This window comes from Rhinopithecus bieti, unplaced genomic scaffold (genome assembly GCF_001698545.2).
Source record: "Rhinopithecus bieti isolate Rb0 unplaced genomic scaffold, ASM169854v2 scaffold_5710, whole genome shotgun sequence".
NCBI lineage: Eukaryota > Metazoa > Chordata > Mammalia > Primates > Cercopithecidae > Rhinopithecus > Rhinopithecus bieti.
In genome coordinates this window covers 110,098-127,825 of record NW_016804796.1, presented here as the reverse complement: position 1 = coordinate 127,825, position 17,728 = coordinate 110,098, and the positions used below count along the sequence as shown (strand labels likewise).

At 45.5% G+C, this 17,728-nt stretch overlaps 1 protein-coding gene across 1 annotated transcript in view; it reads left to right on the top strand.

The window, feature by feature from the left end:
* The window catches only part of PDPN (podoplanin), a 35,443-nt gene extending 33,405 nt beyond the window's left edge, over nucleotides 1-2,038 (top strand). Inside the window, 1 exon segment of the mRNA XM_017870446.1 lies at nucleotides 1,455-2,038. Coding sequence (XP_017725935.1) covers nucleotides 1,455-1,461 — 7 coding nt within the window. The 3' untranslated portion in view covers nucleotides 1,462-2,038.
* The last annotated feature ends 15,690 nt before the right edge of the window (nucleotides 2,039-17,728 follow it).

The window sequence follows — 17,728 nt, the reverse complement described above, 5'->3', positions numbered from 1 at the left end:
TGATAGGTAAATGAAGGCTATCATGTCTAGAACTCAAATCTTTGAACTAATAGAAATCTCTAATGTAAGCTGCGTGTGGTGGCTCATGCCTGTAGTCTCAGCTGCTGGGCACCTGTAGATCAGCCTGGGCAACACAGTAAAACCCTGTCTCAAAAAAATAATCTCTGGTATAATGGTCATGTTCCAAAGTTCCTTACTTGGGGCTTTGAGTGCAGTGGCTCACACCTGGAATCCCAGGGCTTTGAGAGGCTGAAGCAGGAGGTTCAGTTGTGCCCAGGAGTTGGAGGCTGCAGTGAGCTATGATTATGCCACTGCACTCCAGCCTGGGTGACAGAGCAAGACTCTGTCTCTTAAAATGAGAAAAGCCCCTTAATCTTGAGAAAGGCTACATCTGAAGTTTCCTCAGAAGAACAAATGTCTACTTAAGCCTTACAAATTTCCAAAAGAAGAGAGTTAGAGCCAGAGATGGCTTGTAAGCTCACTTCTGCTGAGATCTGATCACGTTTGATCTCATCTTAATTTTCCAACTAACTGAACTTGGAAGAAAACCCAAACCAAGTTTTAACCTGATGCCTAATCAGCCTGCCTCCAGCCGTCAGAGATAGGTGGCTTCTAGAAAACCACCTGTCACAGAGTTAGCAGCCCATTCTGATGAGGAGTTCCACTGAAGGAGGGGGTCTTTTTCATTGAGATCTCCTGCTCTTGCCCTGCATGTACCCACACACATGGTCATGGACTCCTAGCTTTGACTATTGATGAAGGGAAGAAGTTTTTTCTCCTTACTAAACTTCCTTAAGAATTCAGAATATCTACACTCATGGCCAGAGGAAACCTTTTTCTTTTCTTCTTTCTTTTTTTTTTCTTTTTTTTTTTGGAGACAGTCTTGCTCTGCCACCAGGCTAGATGGCTCACTGCAACCTCTGCCTCCTGGGCTCAAGCGATTCCCATGCCTCAGCCTCTCAAGTAGCTGGGACTACAGGCATGCACCGCCACACCCGGCTAATTTTTTGTATTTTTTAGTAAGAGACAGGATTTCACCATGTTGGCCAGGATGGTCTCGATCTCCTGACCTCGTGAGCCACTCACCTCAGCCTCCCAAAGTGCTGGGATTACAGGTGTGAACCACCGTACCTGGCCAGAAACGTTTTTCTTATATGTGTTGGGGGGATGATATATGATGGAGGGGAGGGGAGAGGACAAGTGGTAACACACCTGGAGGGTTGAGGGATACAGGTGACAACACAGCTGTCGACTCAGCATGTTTGGAAAAGCCAGGGAGTCTGATCCTGCTGTGTGAGGACGAAGGGATGGAGGAGGAATGTCAGGAACGAGAGATGACCAGGTATCAGAACTGGGAGGATTTAGAGCAAAGGACAGTAGGAATAAGGGCTTGCGGGGTTACTAGTCACAATGCCAATAAGAGACACAACTGTCACTTTTCTCTATTCTCACAGGCCCTAAGGAGCTGAAGGGTTACACCCTGCTGCCAACATGCTTAAAAAAGACCGTTTCTGACTCTGCGCCCTGTCCTTGAGCTCGTGGGAGAACATGACCCGTGGAGCACTTGCCCAGCCCACTCGGAATCCACGGTGACCTCTCCGCTTGCCAAAGTAACTGAAGGAAAGACTGTTCACCAGACTTGGCTCCTCTAAACATTTGCCTTTCAAACATGTTTTTGAATATACATTCTCTAAAAGATGATTTGAAAGACAAAATTCGTAGAAAATGGAGCAAAACTGTATAAGCTGATTTGTAACTAAGACTGGACCGTTGGATTGATGTTAGATGCTGTAACCATGTGTCTCCATCTGACCATTCTTGTTATTGTTAAAATGCAGAGGAATCTGGAAATATTTATATCCACGGAGTCCTTGGATCCAGTGCCACGTCAGTAAATAGCACCAGCGTTTTACAATTGCTGATCTGCTGAAATGTACCACACATTCTGGTCTAGTTTGTTCTATCTTTTAAAGCCTGATCTGGTGTGAATAATCAAGTAGAAAATCTAAACTTGGATAACGCGTGATGAGCAACTGCCTTTAGCTGGTCCAGATTAATCATTTCAAAGATATCCATTTTAGATCACAAGCAGGAAGTCTATAGTCTCAAAGGCACTTTGTATCTCCCGAGTAGGCCACCAGGCAGCCCCTAGAGTTGCTTTACCCAAATCCTTCTCCAGCCATGACTTGGTGACTCCAAGCTTGCTTCCACCTGCCCCCTCCACTTCCCTCAGATGATGGGGAGCCAGGGTGAAGGGGGCAGCCTTCTCTCTTCCCAATGATGCATATCCTTCGGATTGGCTGCTTTGTTCTGGAATATGGATATCTCAGCCTGGATGCCGAGGAAGCTGCTGGATGCTTCATGGTGCTAGTGGCTCAAGTGTTTTTAAAACTAAGAGCCACGTTGGCCCCCGTGCAGAAAGAAATCCTATGTGAGCTTCTCATATGAGAAATAAAATCTGCCAGTTTTATAACAACATTCACTTTCTGCCTCTGAGGAAAGATACAGGGAACAAAAATCATTTTGTACAATCTTAATTTTAAAAGCAGCTGGACTTAAATACCTGGTTTAAAAATAGAAGCTATCCCCAGTCCTCATGACATACCACAAATATCTGTGGGGTCCTATTGAAAAGAACGAAATAAAGGAGCCCAAGGGTCATTCTGTCTCAGCACCATCCAGCCTGGCACTTCTCTTCCCATATATCCGTTGGATTTTTTTTTTTTTCTAAACAAAGTTTTTATACTGAGCAGATGCTGTATCGTGATTGCAGTTGTGCAATTCTGGTATCCACTAAATTTGTAAGCATTCGTAAAACAGGAAAAAGTAAACTATCAGTCAGAAGCACAGCCCATTCCTCCCATTTTTTGCAATAATGTGTGGATGTTATTTTAAACAGTGTGTCTATGTGTTCCCAAATCCAGCTGGCCCCACCGGCTCAGATTCCATATATATATATATATATATATATATATATATATATATATTTTTTTTTTTTTTTTTTTTTTTTTTTTTAAAAAAAAAAAACGTACGTAGTCTGCAACCTCCGCCTCCTGGCAATTGTACATGTGTCAGGACATCAAAAAGCAATTCTCCTGCCTCAGCCTCCCAAGTAGCTGGGACTACAGTTGCCCGCCACCACACGCGGCTCATTTTTGTATTTTTAGTAGAGACGGGGTTTCACCGTGTTCGGGGTTTCACCGTGTTGGCGAGGATGGTCTCGATCTCTTGACCTCGTGATCTGCCCGCCTCGGCCCCCGAAGTGTTGGGATTACAGGTGTGAGCCACTGTGCCCTTCCTCAGATTCCATATTTGAACATTAGCTGTTTGAGAGAAGGGGAGTGAGAAGAGCTGGATGAGTTTAAATAACTTTCACTTTCGTTGTTCAGATTCCTGAACAGGAGTTGGGATAATGGCCATCTTCTCTTTCCTATCCTTTCTTCCCCCCTCACTGTGAAAAATAACAGTCCACCCCAAGTCATACACTGGACCCAGTGCCTGCGGGGACAGGACTGTGGGTTTCTTGGTCACACCTGTGTTGGTGCTCAATGCAGTGTAGACATGTTTTCAAATAAAACAGATGATTGTGTACAACAGTGAGTCAGACCTTTGTTGGAAAACAGACAAGTCTGGGCCACACTTGGGAACATCTCCAGATAAGATTACAACTTAGGTAAACGCCTGCCTGTTCCCTTGCTTGAGAGTGGATTATAGATGGCCAGAGGAAAGAATTCCACAGGAAGAAAACACGCCTACACCTTTCAGCTAGGTCTGCCAAAGTAGGTCAAGCAGAAGCATGGGCAGGGGAGACACATGGCACCTGGGGGCTTTCGCCCTCTCTGGTCCCAAAGGGTTAATGAGGTTTTGCCTGATTCTTTTTTTTTTTTTTTTTTTTAATTGACATGGAGTCTCTCTGTCACCCAGGCTGGAGTGCAGTGGCACCATCGCAGCTCACTGCAACCTCCGCCTCCTGAGTAGCTGGGACTATCCACCACGCCCACCTAATTTTTGTATTTTTAATAGAGACGGGCTCTCACCACATTGGCCAGGATGGTCTTGATCTCCCTGCCTCCACCCTCCCAAAGTGCTGGGACTAGAGGTGTGAGCCACTGAGTCTGGCCACCTGATTCTTAATTTCTCAGCACTGGAGAGTAAAAGCAGGTGAGGGAGCAATTGCATTTTGCCCCTGCTAGTCCTCCCTAGAAACCTGACCTCAGGAGAGGTGAATCCCTGTTGCTGTGCGACGCCCCACGGTTCTTTGCTCACCCTGACCCTGTCTGGAGATTGCCCTGGCCAGGTCCTACGTGGGTGCTGCAGATCTGCTCCTCCTGACCCCACCTCACCGCTCCATATGGATTTCATCCTTCTGATGTGTGTCCTCTCCCTGCCAACTCCATCCCCACTTGTAAGGGTCAGGTGCTAGGAGCAGGAGCGCAGTTAGCCCCATGACGTCCTCAAAATAAATATTCACTTTTGTTAAATCAAGATTGTTGAATTGTCCATTGTCAGCACTCCTGGGTGCTCATTTGAGTTCCAAACGAGGAACTGTATCGTATGCCTGTAGTCCCAGCTCTTCAGTAGGCTGTGGTGGGAGGATCGTTTGAGCCCAGGAATTCAAGACCAGCCTGGACAACAAAGTGAGAGCCCCATCTCTTAAAAAATGGACCAGGGTTCTAGTCCCGTTCTGCTCCTCTACACCTGTAACCCTTCAGGGAAGTCATTTAACTTCGTTGGGCTGCAGTTTCTAATAAGAACTTTCATGAGATTGTCAGAAAGCATCCCTTTTCTAGCAGAAAACTAACCATGTCTACCTAGTTCAACAGATTGAAAGAGAATGGACCCTCAACTATGTTACATGTAAATTTACATTCCATTACATGCCACCCCCAGGAGACGACTAGAAACTTGTGGAGGTGCCAAGGCCCTGGAAGTTTAGGGAAACAACTCTTATCAGAGGTATCTGGGAGCAGGGGGTGCTGAAGCGAACTCTTTGCATGGTACAAAGGCCTTGTTTTTAACCCTTATTTTTTCCTCTCAACCTGGTAAAACCAGTGAAAAAGCAGGGTTTAGTTCTGCTTCACGTGCCACCTTCAAGGCTCGGCATTCATGCACAGGAAGGAGCAAGGAACTGTTCATCCCTTGCTGTCTCTATTTGTATTTTTTTATATTTTTTATTTTTTGAGACGGAATCTCGCTCTGTCTCCCAGGCTGGAGTGCAGTGGCGCGATCAGTCTCCCGGGCTCACACCATTCTCCTGCCTCAGCCTTCCGAGTAGCTGGGACTACAGGCGCCCGCCACCACGCCCTGCTAATTTTTTGTATTTTTAGTAGAGATGGGGTTTCACCGTGTTAGCCAGGATGGTCTCGATCTCCTGACCTCGTGATGCGCCCGCCTCGGCCTCCCAAAGTGCTGGGATTACAGGCATAAGTCATCATGGCCGGCCTCTATTTTTATGTTAATTCAGATTTATTTAATATTCAGGGCACGGGGCAGTTTGTGACATGCTTCGATTGAGGAATGATGCATGTTTTGATTTTAAAACTTTTGCCAATTAAAAGTCCATTGAAAGTGGAAAAAATTCTCCCCAAACTAGCTGCATATTAACACATACAGTAAAAATAGAATCATCCCCTGTGTGCACTGGAGGACTCGTTACCTGAAACCTTGCCTTTCTCTTTGCTCTTCCTGAAGCTTAAAATTGGATTAGAACATATAGTAGATCCTGGATTTTTCAACTCAGTAAATATAAATGATGTAAGTGTGGCTATTGGTTAACACTGCAGAATGAGTCTCAGACCACACCCACTGGCGTGAATGGAAGTTTTTTTTTTTTTGGCCCAGGGGTCCAGCATACAGGTACGTACCTGGTATAGGCAAAGCCAGCTTGAAAGCACTGAACACTATTTCTCAGCAGTTTTTCTTATTCTGAGATTATTTTATCAGATGCTGACTCAAAGCACGGCGTGTTCTATTTCTGCATCCAAGGGCTCCGGGCCATAGTACAGACAGTCCTATGCGTGGTTCTGAGACCTTGCTCCTCCCATTTTTTCTTTCCTACCTCCTTCTCTACGGCTGCCTCTGCCTTTCCACTGATGCAGATCTTTGAGAAAATAATCACGTGCCGGTCACATACCAGGGCGATCAGCAAATGTTTCTGAAGTTATGGCTTCTCTGGGTGCTGCTGAAGTAGTCAAAGAAATCATCTGAAATATGTGCTTGAATAAAAGCACTTACGGTCCTACGCATGTAACCTCAGGAAGGTGTGCAAGTGTCCTGACCATAGCAGGAGGTGGACCCCTTCCTCTTGCTCCTGTTCTCACCCTGCCACGGAGCATCTGTAGGTGAGGCTGGATCTGTTGATGGCCCAGCACTCACTGGACAGGGGGTACATGGTGTGGGTGCTTGTCCAGCAAGATCAAGAAACAAATGACACTCCCTTGGGTATAACTGCTGAAGGACTCTCATGGGACAGGAGTAATCTGTTCATTCGTTTATTTATTCATTCATACATTTATGTTCGGGCCTGTCCCAGGTGCTGGGAATCCTGTGAATGAAACCAACAAAAATTCCTGCCCACATAGAGCTTACATTCTAATGCTGGAGACTACAAAAAATAAGTAAATCATAGAGTGTAAAAATGAGAGACAACGGAGAAAAACAGAGCAAGGAGAGGAAGTTCAAGTTTGGAGGAGCTGCAGCATGGAGTCTGGGGTGGGAGAAGGCCTCTCTGAGAGTTAAGCTGTGTTCCTGAAGTGGCGGAGTGGGAGTGATCCTGATGGGTACCTGAGGGAAAAGTATTTTTGGCAAAGGGCATAGCAAAGGCCTGAGGCAGGAGTACCCTTGGCATGTTTTCGGGAATGCAGGGAAGCTCAGAAGGCTGGAGCAGTCAGCGCAGGGGACCGTGGTAGGAGATGATGTCACAGAGGTGGAGCACCCTTGGAAATGGGGAGCCATGGGAAGCTTTTCAGCAGAGGAGTGATGTGATCTGACATATAGTAAATAAAAAATCCTCATCTCTTTGGGAACTGGCCAGTGTGAGAATCCAAGCAAGAGATGATGGCGGTTCAGACCAGGATGATAGCAGTGGACGTGGTGTAAGGTGGTCTGGTTCTAGTGATAATTTGAATGAAGTCAACAGAGTTATCGGATAGATTGGATGTGGGATATGAGAAAAATGGGAGGGTCAAGATGACGCCAAGGATTTTGACTTGGGCAACTGGGATAATGGAGTTGCTATCGGTTAATAGGGCAAGGCTGTGGATGCTGCAGGCTTGAGAGAGCAGAGCTGGAGTTCTGTGTTGAACATGCGGAATTTGAGCTGTGTACAGATATCCAGCTAGGGGTATGAAGAAGGCAGTTGGGCACACGAGTCTAGAGCTTAAATGAGCGATGACTGGAGACATAATTTGGGAGTTGCTAGAACCTAACAACCGTGATGCTGATGATGAGTTCACCATGGGCATGAGTATAAATAGAAAAAGGCAAGTCCAAGAACTGAGCTCTGGTGTACCTCAAGGTTAAGAGGCAGGGATATGCAGAGAGATGACTGGAGTCTTCCACCATGGATTGGATGAAATACATTTCAGGATTAGCCATTCCTGTTCTCTTCTGTACCGTCTAACAGTCTTCTGGTTAATAATCCAGCTCCCCAAGTAGCTTAATACTGGAACGAGGGTGCCCTGGACAATGGGCACAAATATTCCCACCATTGGAAAAGAATATTAGTTGAAAATTACTAACTTGGCATTTGGGGTTATAATCAATTTCTTATGAGTTGACTGGCTTGAGTTAGGTCCTAGGACCTGCTCAACCCTGAATACTGTTACGCAATTAGGATTTTAAAACTATAAATCTGCAGGCCAGAATGATGACCATATCAAAATACTCCTGCATGTTGGGCGCCCAACTGTCTTCCCTAGACAACACTTCTATTGTTAAGTCCCAATTATAATGGTTCCTACGTGACCTCTCAGTTTAGCATCTATCCGCTGCACTGAGTTACCCTGATCAAGCTTCCAAATGACCTTCTGTGTGTCAATTCCAGGCCCTCTTCTTGGTCTTGTCTTCATTCATCCTTTGCAGCCATCGGCCCTGTTTTTGGTTCCCTTCTTGAAGTCATCTTCTCTCGCTTGGTTTGCATGACATACTCCCATAGTGGTTGCCCTTCCCGGTTCCCTGCAAGCTGCTCCACTGGCTCTTGTCTTCCTTTCCCCCTTTGCTCACAGGCATGCTTCAGGCTTACTTTTCGCTTCTCTGTGGTCTCTCCCTTGGAAAGCTCATCTACTCTCACAATTTCAAATGGCATAAGCTCCAGAAGGGCAGGCATCTGTTTGGTTCTCGGCTACATCCTTAGCCCCTGCAGCAGTAACTGGCACATAACAGTGCCTCCCCCTTTACATGTGCACCACCAGCCTCCTAATTCAGATCCTCAAGCAAAATCTCATCACAATTACAAACTTAAATGCCCACATCCCCTCCTCCAGTCTGATCTGCATTCTACCAATGGGATCTTCCTATAATGTACTTTTCTTTTTTTTTGCACATGCCGGCACATTCTAAAAATGCTCCAGTGATTTCCTACAACATAACTTAATGGTCAAGGACTTCTATGCTTTTTTTTTTTTTTCCCCCTTAAGATACAGGGTCTATGTTCCCCAGGCTGGATTTGATCAAACTCCTGGGCTCAAGCAATCCTCCCATCTCAGCGTCCTGAGCAGCTGTGACCGCAAGCCTGCACCACAGCACCCAGTGGCTTATACACTCCCATCCAAGTACCAGCCAGGTCTGACCCTGCTTAGCTTCCGAGGCGCATCCCGGGTGGTATGGCCATAGATGCTGGCAGCTTCTATACTTTATCATGGGACTGATAACACATTTGTACATCCAGTGTATTAGAGTGAAAAGAGCATGGCTCTAGACCCTGGCTGTTGCAGCTTTAGTTCCAGGCTGTCCTACTGCCAGTGTGGAGGAAATTGCTTAACGTTTTTACGTCATTACACTCTTGATTTAAAGGAACCAAGACTCAGAAGGAAAGCATCCTTATGCAATGCTCTGTGTTACATGTATACACGTGAAAACATGGGAAATAAATCCTATGGGAACCCCCAAGCAGGTGCCTAGCTCAGCCTTCAGGAACTGAGAGTTTTCTACAGAGCACTGGATTCTGGATTGTCTTGACCCCTCTACCACTGTTCTGGACAGTTTTCCTGTGCCCCTGTGAGTCTATTCTCCACTTTTCCTGCCCTGACTCTGCGACCTGAGAGGCTGACTTGAATACACTACATCAACCAAGCTCTCTTGCTCTCAAGGTTCTGGCTGGGTTTGGCCAATGGAAGGCACTGAGAGGTGATCAAGGGCACCAGAAGAGACAGGCTGAAGTATTTATTCTTCCAGCTTCTTCTCTGCAAGGCCACATGCTGCCAGTCATTGTGTTTTTCTTTTTTCTTTTTTAAAGAAAGAAAAAAAAGTCATTGTGTTTTTCTTTTTTCGAGATGGAGTCTCGCTTTGTCACCCAGGATGGAGAACAGTGGCACGATCTCGGCTCACTGCAACCTCCACCTCCGGGTTCAAGCAATTCTTCTGCCTCAGCCTCGTGAGTAGCTGGGACTACAGGCATTTGCCACTATGCCCAGCTAATTTTTTGTAATTTTAGTAGGGACGGGGTTTCGCCATGTTGGCCAGGTTGGTCTCGAACTCCTGGCCTCAAGTGATCCACCTGCCTTGGCCTCCTGAAGGGCTGGAATTACAGGCCTGAGCCACCACGCCCGGTCCAGTCATTGTGCTTTTCTACCAAAAACCCCCGCTCCTGTTGGGTGGCCCTTTGCCCTTACCATACGTCTCACCGGGTTCCAGGAACCAACTCCTCCTTTTGCATCTTTAAACCTAGGGATGCTAAGGGCTTCTCACAGTCGCTAACCTTCAGGTGCTTCATTGTCCCTTTTTAGTTTCCTTAACCCTGTGTTGCCACTGGTAAAGAGTTCCTTCATCCAACTCTCTGCCATCACTCTTTTGAGGGTGCCATGTGTTTCCTGCCAGCACCCTGACTGATAAAACCACATGGGCAAGTGTTGGTGGCCAATATTAGGGTGACCTAGCCCCTCGTTTTTCTTCCCTTTGTGATTCCTGCCACTGCCAACCAATGCATTTATTTTCTGCTCTGAGCATCTATTCTCTACTTCCTGGTTTCTGCTTCTTGATAAAGTCCACTGACTCACCCCTTAAACTGCACGTGGTCTGGTAAGGTCCCACCCTGCTGCTCCCATGGTCTCTCTTTGTGTATTCTCTCAGCATTAGCCCTGGCTACCAGCACACTGATTCACTCCACATTTCCAGGACTTCTGATGTCTAAGGAAATCGGGTTGGCCTGGCTAGTCACCACGGCCTCTGTTGGCCAGAGCTTCCTGTGCCAGGCCTTAGGTCACTGCTTACCGCAGATACCCACGCTGCTCCCGCAAGTCCTTGTCCGTTCCTTGTTGACAGGTGGTAGTTATGGAAAGAAGAATGCCCAAAAAGGTGTGGAAAATCATACTCACATCACAAAGTTTTTATCAGTTTTAAAGTAAATAATGAATGTTTAATGCCTATGTGAAAACACAGAGACTATTCTGTAATTAACACAATTATTCCAACAACCACTTCTTGCTTCTGTTATTATAGTCAGTTACTCTTACATCATCCCTGTGAAGCAGACAGGGCAGAAATTATTTCCAATTTACAGATGAAGAAATTGAAGTTCAAATAGTTGCCTAAAACTACAGTTTCCCAATGCCCGAAGTACAACCAGGATGCAGGTGTCTTGATTTGTTCTCCATCCCTCTTTTGTTTAGTCCACTTGTCTTTTCCTTTTCTTTCCTTTTCTTTTCTTTCAATTTTTTTTTTTTTTTTTTGAGACAGAGTTTCACTCTTTTTGCCCAGGCTGGAGTACAGTGGCTCAATCTTGGCTCATTGCAACCTCCGCCTCCCAGGTTCAAGCGATTCTCCTGCCTCAGTCTCCTGAGTAGCTGGGATTACAGGTGTATGCCACCAGGCCCAGCTAATTTTGTATTTTTAGTAGAGACGGGGTTTCACCATGCTGGTCAGGCTGGTCTTGAACTCCTGACCTCAGGTGATCCGCCTGCCTCAGCCTCCCAAAGTGCTGGGATTACAGGTGTGAGTCACTGCACCCGGCCAATTTATTGTTTTTGTTTGTTTGTTTGTTTGTTTTTGAGATGGAGTCTCACGCTGTGGCCAGCCTGTAGTGCAGTGGCCAGCCTGTAGTGCAGTGGCCTGTGATCTCAGCTCACTGCAAGCTCCACCTCCTGGGTTTACACCATTCTCCTGCCTCAGCCTCCCGAGTAGCTGGGACTACAGGCACCCGCCACCACACCCGGCTAATTTTTTTGTATTTTTAGTAGAGATGGGGTTTCACCGTGTTGACCAGGATGGTCTCGATCTCCTGACCTCGTGATCTGCTCGCCTCGGCCTGTATAGGCCTGTATAGGTAAGCCTGTAATCCCAGCACTTTGGGAGGCCGAGACGGGTGGATCACGAGGTCAGGAGATCAAGACTATCCTGGCCAACACGGTGAAACCCCGTCTCTACTAAAAAAATACAAAAAAAACTAGCCGGGCATGGTGGCAGGCGCCTGTAGTCCCAGCTACTCGGGAGGCTGAGGCAGGAGAATGGCGTAAACCCGGGAGGCGGAGCTTGCCGTAAGCTGAGATCCGGCCACTGCACTCCAGCCTAGGCCACAGAGCAAGACTCCGTCTCCAAAAAAAAAAAAAAAAAAAAAAAAATTTAAACATATAGAAAATTACAGAGAGTAATGAAAAAGCCTCCTATACCCCACCATCTGGCACTAGCAAATCTTAACATTTTCATATATTTTCCATATAATTTTGTTTTAGAAATAAAAACTTACTCATGTTGTCCCTCAGGGACCCTCCTGACATCAGTTCCTCTCTTCCTTCCTTCCCAGAGGCACCATTCTCCTGAACTGGATGCGTTTCGTATGGAACATGCACATTTTCTACTATTCTTATTTTGTATGTATATATTGATAAGATATAGCATGAATGTGCATGTTTTCAACTTTTATATACACAAACTTATTCTCTGCAGCTTGCTTTCTGTATTCACAGTATTGTTTTAGATTTATCCTTATGGATGCAAAGAATTCTGATGCATCTACATAGCTGGTGTCATTTTTAAGTCACCATTTACTTATGTTTTTCCAGTCAATGGATATTTACAATGTTTCTAGATTTTTGAGTTACAAACAATGTTTTGACAAAGGCGGTCATAATGAAAGAAGTTTTATTTTCCTAGAGAGCAGGATTTTGCCCCCTAGGAAAATAAAATAAAATGAGTTAATTTTTTGGATGTTTAAATATCCAGTTCAGGTAAAATGACTCATGCTTGTAATCTCAGCACTTTGGGAGGCTGAGGCAGGAGGATCAATCACTTGAGGCTCAGAAATGGAGGTTACAGTGAGCTGTGATCGCACCACTGCACTCCAGCCTGGGGGACAGAGTGAGGCCCTGTCTCTAATAAATAAATAAATAAATGAATAGTAACTATTCAGACATGACTATGAATTACCTGGCATTTTTCTTAGAAAAGTGATGCTCAGGCTGAGGCAGGCAAATTGTTTGAACCTAGAAGTTTGAGACCAGACTGGGCAACATAGCGAAACCCTGTCTCTACAAAGAGTTAGCCAGGTGTGGTGGCTCATGCATGTAATTCCAGCTGCTTGTGAGACTGAGGCATGAGAATCTATTGAATCTAGGAAGCGGAGGTTTCAGTGAGCCAAGATTGCGCCACTGCGCTTCAGCCTGGGCAACAAAGTGAAACCCTGTCTCAAAAAAAAAAAAAAAACAGAAAGAAAAAGAAAAGTGACGCTCATATAGAAAGGTGCTTTAAATTAATTGGATTTAAGTGGTCAATAACTTCACAATGATCCTTGTCTCTATCCATCTATTTTCCCTCAGATGACTACCTGATCTGACTTTTTTCTATATGAAAGCATGTGAATAAAATGTTTATTATTTCTTTTCAAAATGATAGAAATGTCTCATCTACATTCCATGAAAACATTTGTGGAGCTAGTTACTTATTTCTAATGGAAACATTACTTAGTGCAAAGTCAGCAGTTTTTATAGTATAAGGTGATTTTGTTGTTGTTGTTAAGTACAAGGTGATTTATCAGATGTTGGAAGAGATTTGCTTAATAGATAAAAGAAAAAGAACGAAGATGTGAAATTGGCCCTGAGAGAAATTCTTCTGGTCACCAGAGTCCAAAAAGATTTATGAGAAATATGTCAAAAATGGAGGGATTTCATAATAGGCACCTTCTCTGAAATGAAAAAGAATTGCACACAAAATTAATTCAACATCTTTCTCTCCCCTTTCTTTCTTTCTTTCTTTCTTTCTTTCTTTCTTTCTTTCTTTCTTTCTTTCTTTCTGTCTGTCTTTCTTTCTTTCTTTCTTTCTGTCTTTCTTTCTTTCTTTCTGTCTGTCTGTCTGTCTTTCTTTCTTTCTTTCCTTTCTTTCTTTCTTTCTTTCTTTTCTTTCTTTCTTTTCTTTCTTTCTCTCTCTCTCTTTCTTTCTTTCTTTCTTTCTTTCTTTCTTCTTTCTTTCTTTCTCTTTCTCTCTCTCTCTCTCTTTTTTTTTTTGTTGACAGAGTCTTGCTCTGTTGCCCAGGCTGGCGTGCAGTGTTGAGATCTCTGCTCACTGCAACCTCTGCCTCCCAGGTTCAAGCGATTCTTGTGCCTCAGCCTCCCAAATAGCTGGGATTACAGGCATGCACCACCACGCCTGGCTAATTTTTGTATTTTTAGTAGAGACAGGGTTTTGCCATGTTGACCAGGCTGGTCTCAAACTCCTCACCTAAAGGGATCCGCCTGCCTCGGCCTCCCAAAGTGCTGGGATTACAGGCGTGAGCCACCATGCCTGGCCTTTTCTTTTTTCAAATAGGAAAGGAATATTCTTGATGTTGATTGGGAATTTCTCCACATAACATTTTATTCATTTTATTTTACTTACTTTTTATTGGTGAATGGTAGATGTACATAGTTTTGCAGTACATTGAATACATTGATCTTTGAATACATCATTGAATATATTCATATAATGTGTAAAGATCAAGTTAAGGTAACTAGGATATCCATCCCCTTGACACATATCATTTGATCACCATCACTTTCAGAAAGTAACTGGAGCCAACCCCACTTGTAATGGGTTGAATGGTGGTGCCCAGAAAGACAGGTCCGAGTCTGTACCCCTGGTCCCTGGGAAGTTGACCTTATTTGAAAAAAGGGCCTTTACAAATGCAATTAAGTTAAGAATTTTGAGGTGAGATCATCCTGGCTTACCCAGGTGGGCTCTAAGTCCAATAACAAGTGTTCTCATAAGAAGAGGAGACACAAACAGGAGAGGAGAAACACAGGGAGGAGGCCACACTAAGACAGAGGCAGACTGGAGTGATGCTGCCACAAGCCAAGGAACACCTGGCACCCGTAGAAGCTGGAGGAGGTCAGAAGCCCCCCCTAGAACCTTCACAAGGAGATGGCTCTGCTGACACCTTGATTCCAAACTCGATGCGAAAATGTGTTCCTGTTGTTTTAAGCCACCCAATTTGTGGTCATTTGTCACAGCTGCCCTAGGAAATGAATGTGCCTTCCAAGCAACCATCTGTGAGGGCAGCTTCCCACTACCCATCCAGCCCATCCCAGATGGAAAGCAGCACTGACCTTTGCACTCTGACCCGGCGCCATTCCCTTGATCCTTTCAAACAATGGATTGGCAGCCACCGTGCTTCCTTTGTGGCAGACAGATGTTACCAGACCCTTCCATACTGTCATTCCAATTTGTCACTCATGCTGGAGGAATCCATGGTGAAAGAAATGTGGCCGAGAACAATAGGCAGAGCCCACCCTTGCATGACGAGCGGAACACACAGGCAGACCTCGCTGCGTTAATTCCTCCACTCCATGATGACTAATCCTGAATAACTTCCTTACCCAACATTCACCTTCAGTGGCCAGAAACGCTTTAATGTATTAAATTCCAATATCCATTTAGTGGGCATTCAACAGATATTCACTAAGTGTCTCCTCTAAGTTAGGCGCTATGCCATAGATGTTAACATTGAGATGAAAGTACTCTAGGCTGGGCGCAGTGGCTCGTGCCTGTAATCCCAACACTTTGGGAGGCCAAGGTGGGCGGAACACCTGAGGTCAGGAGTTCGAGATCAGCCTGGCTAACATGGTGAAACCCTGTCTCTACTAAAATACAAAAGCAGGCAGGCAAGGTGGTGGGCACCTGTAATCCCAGCTACTCGGGAGGCTGAGGCAGAAGAATCACTTGAACCCAGGAGGCAGAGGTTGTAGTGAGCTGAGATCATGCCCCTGCACTCTAACCCTGGGCAACAGGGTGAGACTGCATCTCAAAANAGGCCACACTAAGACAGAGGCAGACTGGAGTGATGCTGCCACAAGCCAAGGAACACCTGGCACCCGTAGAAGCTGGAGGAGGTCAGAAGCCCCCCCTAGAACCTTCACAAGGAGATGGCTCTGCTGACACCTTGATTCCAAACTCGATGCGAAAATGTGTTCCTGTTGTTTTAAGCCACCCAATTTGTGGTCATTTGTCACAGCTGCCCTAGGAAATGAATGTGCCTTCCAAGCAACCATCTGTGAGGGCAGCTTCCCACTACCCATCCAGCCCATCCCAGATGGAAAGCAGCACTGACCTTTGCACTCTGACCCGGCGCCATTCCCTTGATCCTTTCAAACAATGGATTGGCAGCCACCGTGCTTCCTTTGTGGCAGACAGATGTTACCAGACCCTTCCATACTGTCATTCCAATTTGTCACTCATGCTGGAGGAATCCATGGTGAAAGAAATGTGGCCGAGAACAATAGGCAGAGCCCACCCTTGCATGACGAGCGGAACACACAGGCAGACCTCGCTGCGTTAATTCCTCCACTCCATGATGACTAATCCTGAATAACTTCCTTACCCAACATTCACCTTCAGTGGCCAGAAACGCTTTAATGTATTAAATTCCAATATCCATTTAGTGGGCATTCAACAGATATTCACTAAGTGTCTCCTCTAAGTTAGGCGCTATGCCATAGATGTTAACATTGAGATGAAAGTACTCTAGGCTGGGCGCAGTGGCTCGTGCCTGTAATCCCAACACTTTGGGAGGCCAAGGTGGGCGGAACACCTGAGGTCAGGAGTTCGAGATCAGCCTGGCTAACATGGTGAAACCCTGTCTCTACTAAAAATACAAAAAGCAGGCAGGCAAGGTGGTGGGCACCTGTAATCCCAGCTACTCGGGAGGCTGAGGCAGAAGAATCACTTGAACCCAGGAGGCAGAGGTTGTAGTGAGCTGAGATCATGCCCCTGCACTCTAACCCTGGGCAACAGGGTGAGACTGCATCTAAAAAAAAAAAAAAAAAAAAAAAAAGTACCATAATAATCCATAAAGCATGCCAGTAAAAATATTCCTATGGGTCTGTTGCTAAAGGAGAAATTGTTTGGTCTGGGAGTATTGTTCATTATGGAGCACGTTAGTGCGACTAACATACATTATTGATGCTGTTTGCAGATTACACTCAGGCAGCCAACCACGCAGCAGCATAATTTCAAAATCAAGGGCTTCTTTGCCACCTGCCCACCTCCTGTTTTTTTGCCCCTCTCCCCAGACTCCTAGTCTCTGCCCTATTCCCATGGGGTCTACCCTCAGCAGGCTGCCAACTGATCTCCCAAGAAGAAAAAACCATGCAGTAGAAGCAGTCAAGTGTGAGAAGACCTGATTTGCAGTTCACATACAGAATATTACCTGTTTCTTTATCTAATAACACAGTCCGGTCTAGCTCAGAAGACTGCATCTGGAGCAAACAGATAGTGTTTGTAAATGTTTTGTGTATTATAAAGCAACATACAGCAGCTACATGAGCTACTGTTTGGCAACCATCACGTCCAGGCACCATGCATTCTCTACACACATTGCATCTGATTCTTATAGCAATCCTGAAATGTAGGTATCATTTTTGTCCTTCTTCAGGTGAGGAAACCAAGAGCTGGAATGGTTGAATTACCAAGGCCACCCAACAGCAGGTAGAGGGGCTGGGCCTTCAACTATGCCAGTGTGTCCCCAATATAAGGTATTATATCCGCAGAGCCTCACTCAGATGAAATACTACGTCTAGTCTAGAGAAATATATTGTTTTAAAAATCCAAGAATCAAAGGAATATCACCAGTGGTGGAATTTCAGGCACTGGGACAGGTAGTAAAATATCTTTTTAAAAGAGGTCTTGCTGGACGCGGTGACTCACGCCTGTAATCCCAGCTTTGGGAGGACGAGGCAGGTGGATCATAAGGTCAGGAGATCGAGACCATCCTGGCTAACACGGTGAAACCCCGTCTCTACTAAAAATACAAAAAATTAGCCAGGCATGATGGCGGATGCCTGTAGTTCCAGCTACTCAGGAGGCTGAGGCAGGAGAATGGCATGAACCTGGGAGGCAGAGCTTGCAGTGAGCCCAGATCGTGCCACTGCACTCCAGCCTGGGTGACAGAGCGAGACTCTGTCTCAAAGAAAAAAAAAAAAAAGAGGCCCTGCCGGGCGTGGTGGCTCATGCCTGTAATACCAGCAATTTGGGAGGCCGAGGTCAGAAGTTCAAGATTAGCCTGACCAACATGGTGAAACCCTGTCTCTACTAAACATGCAAAAATTAG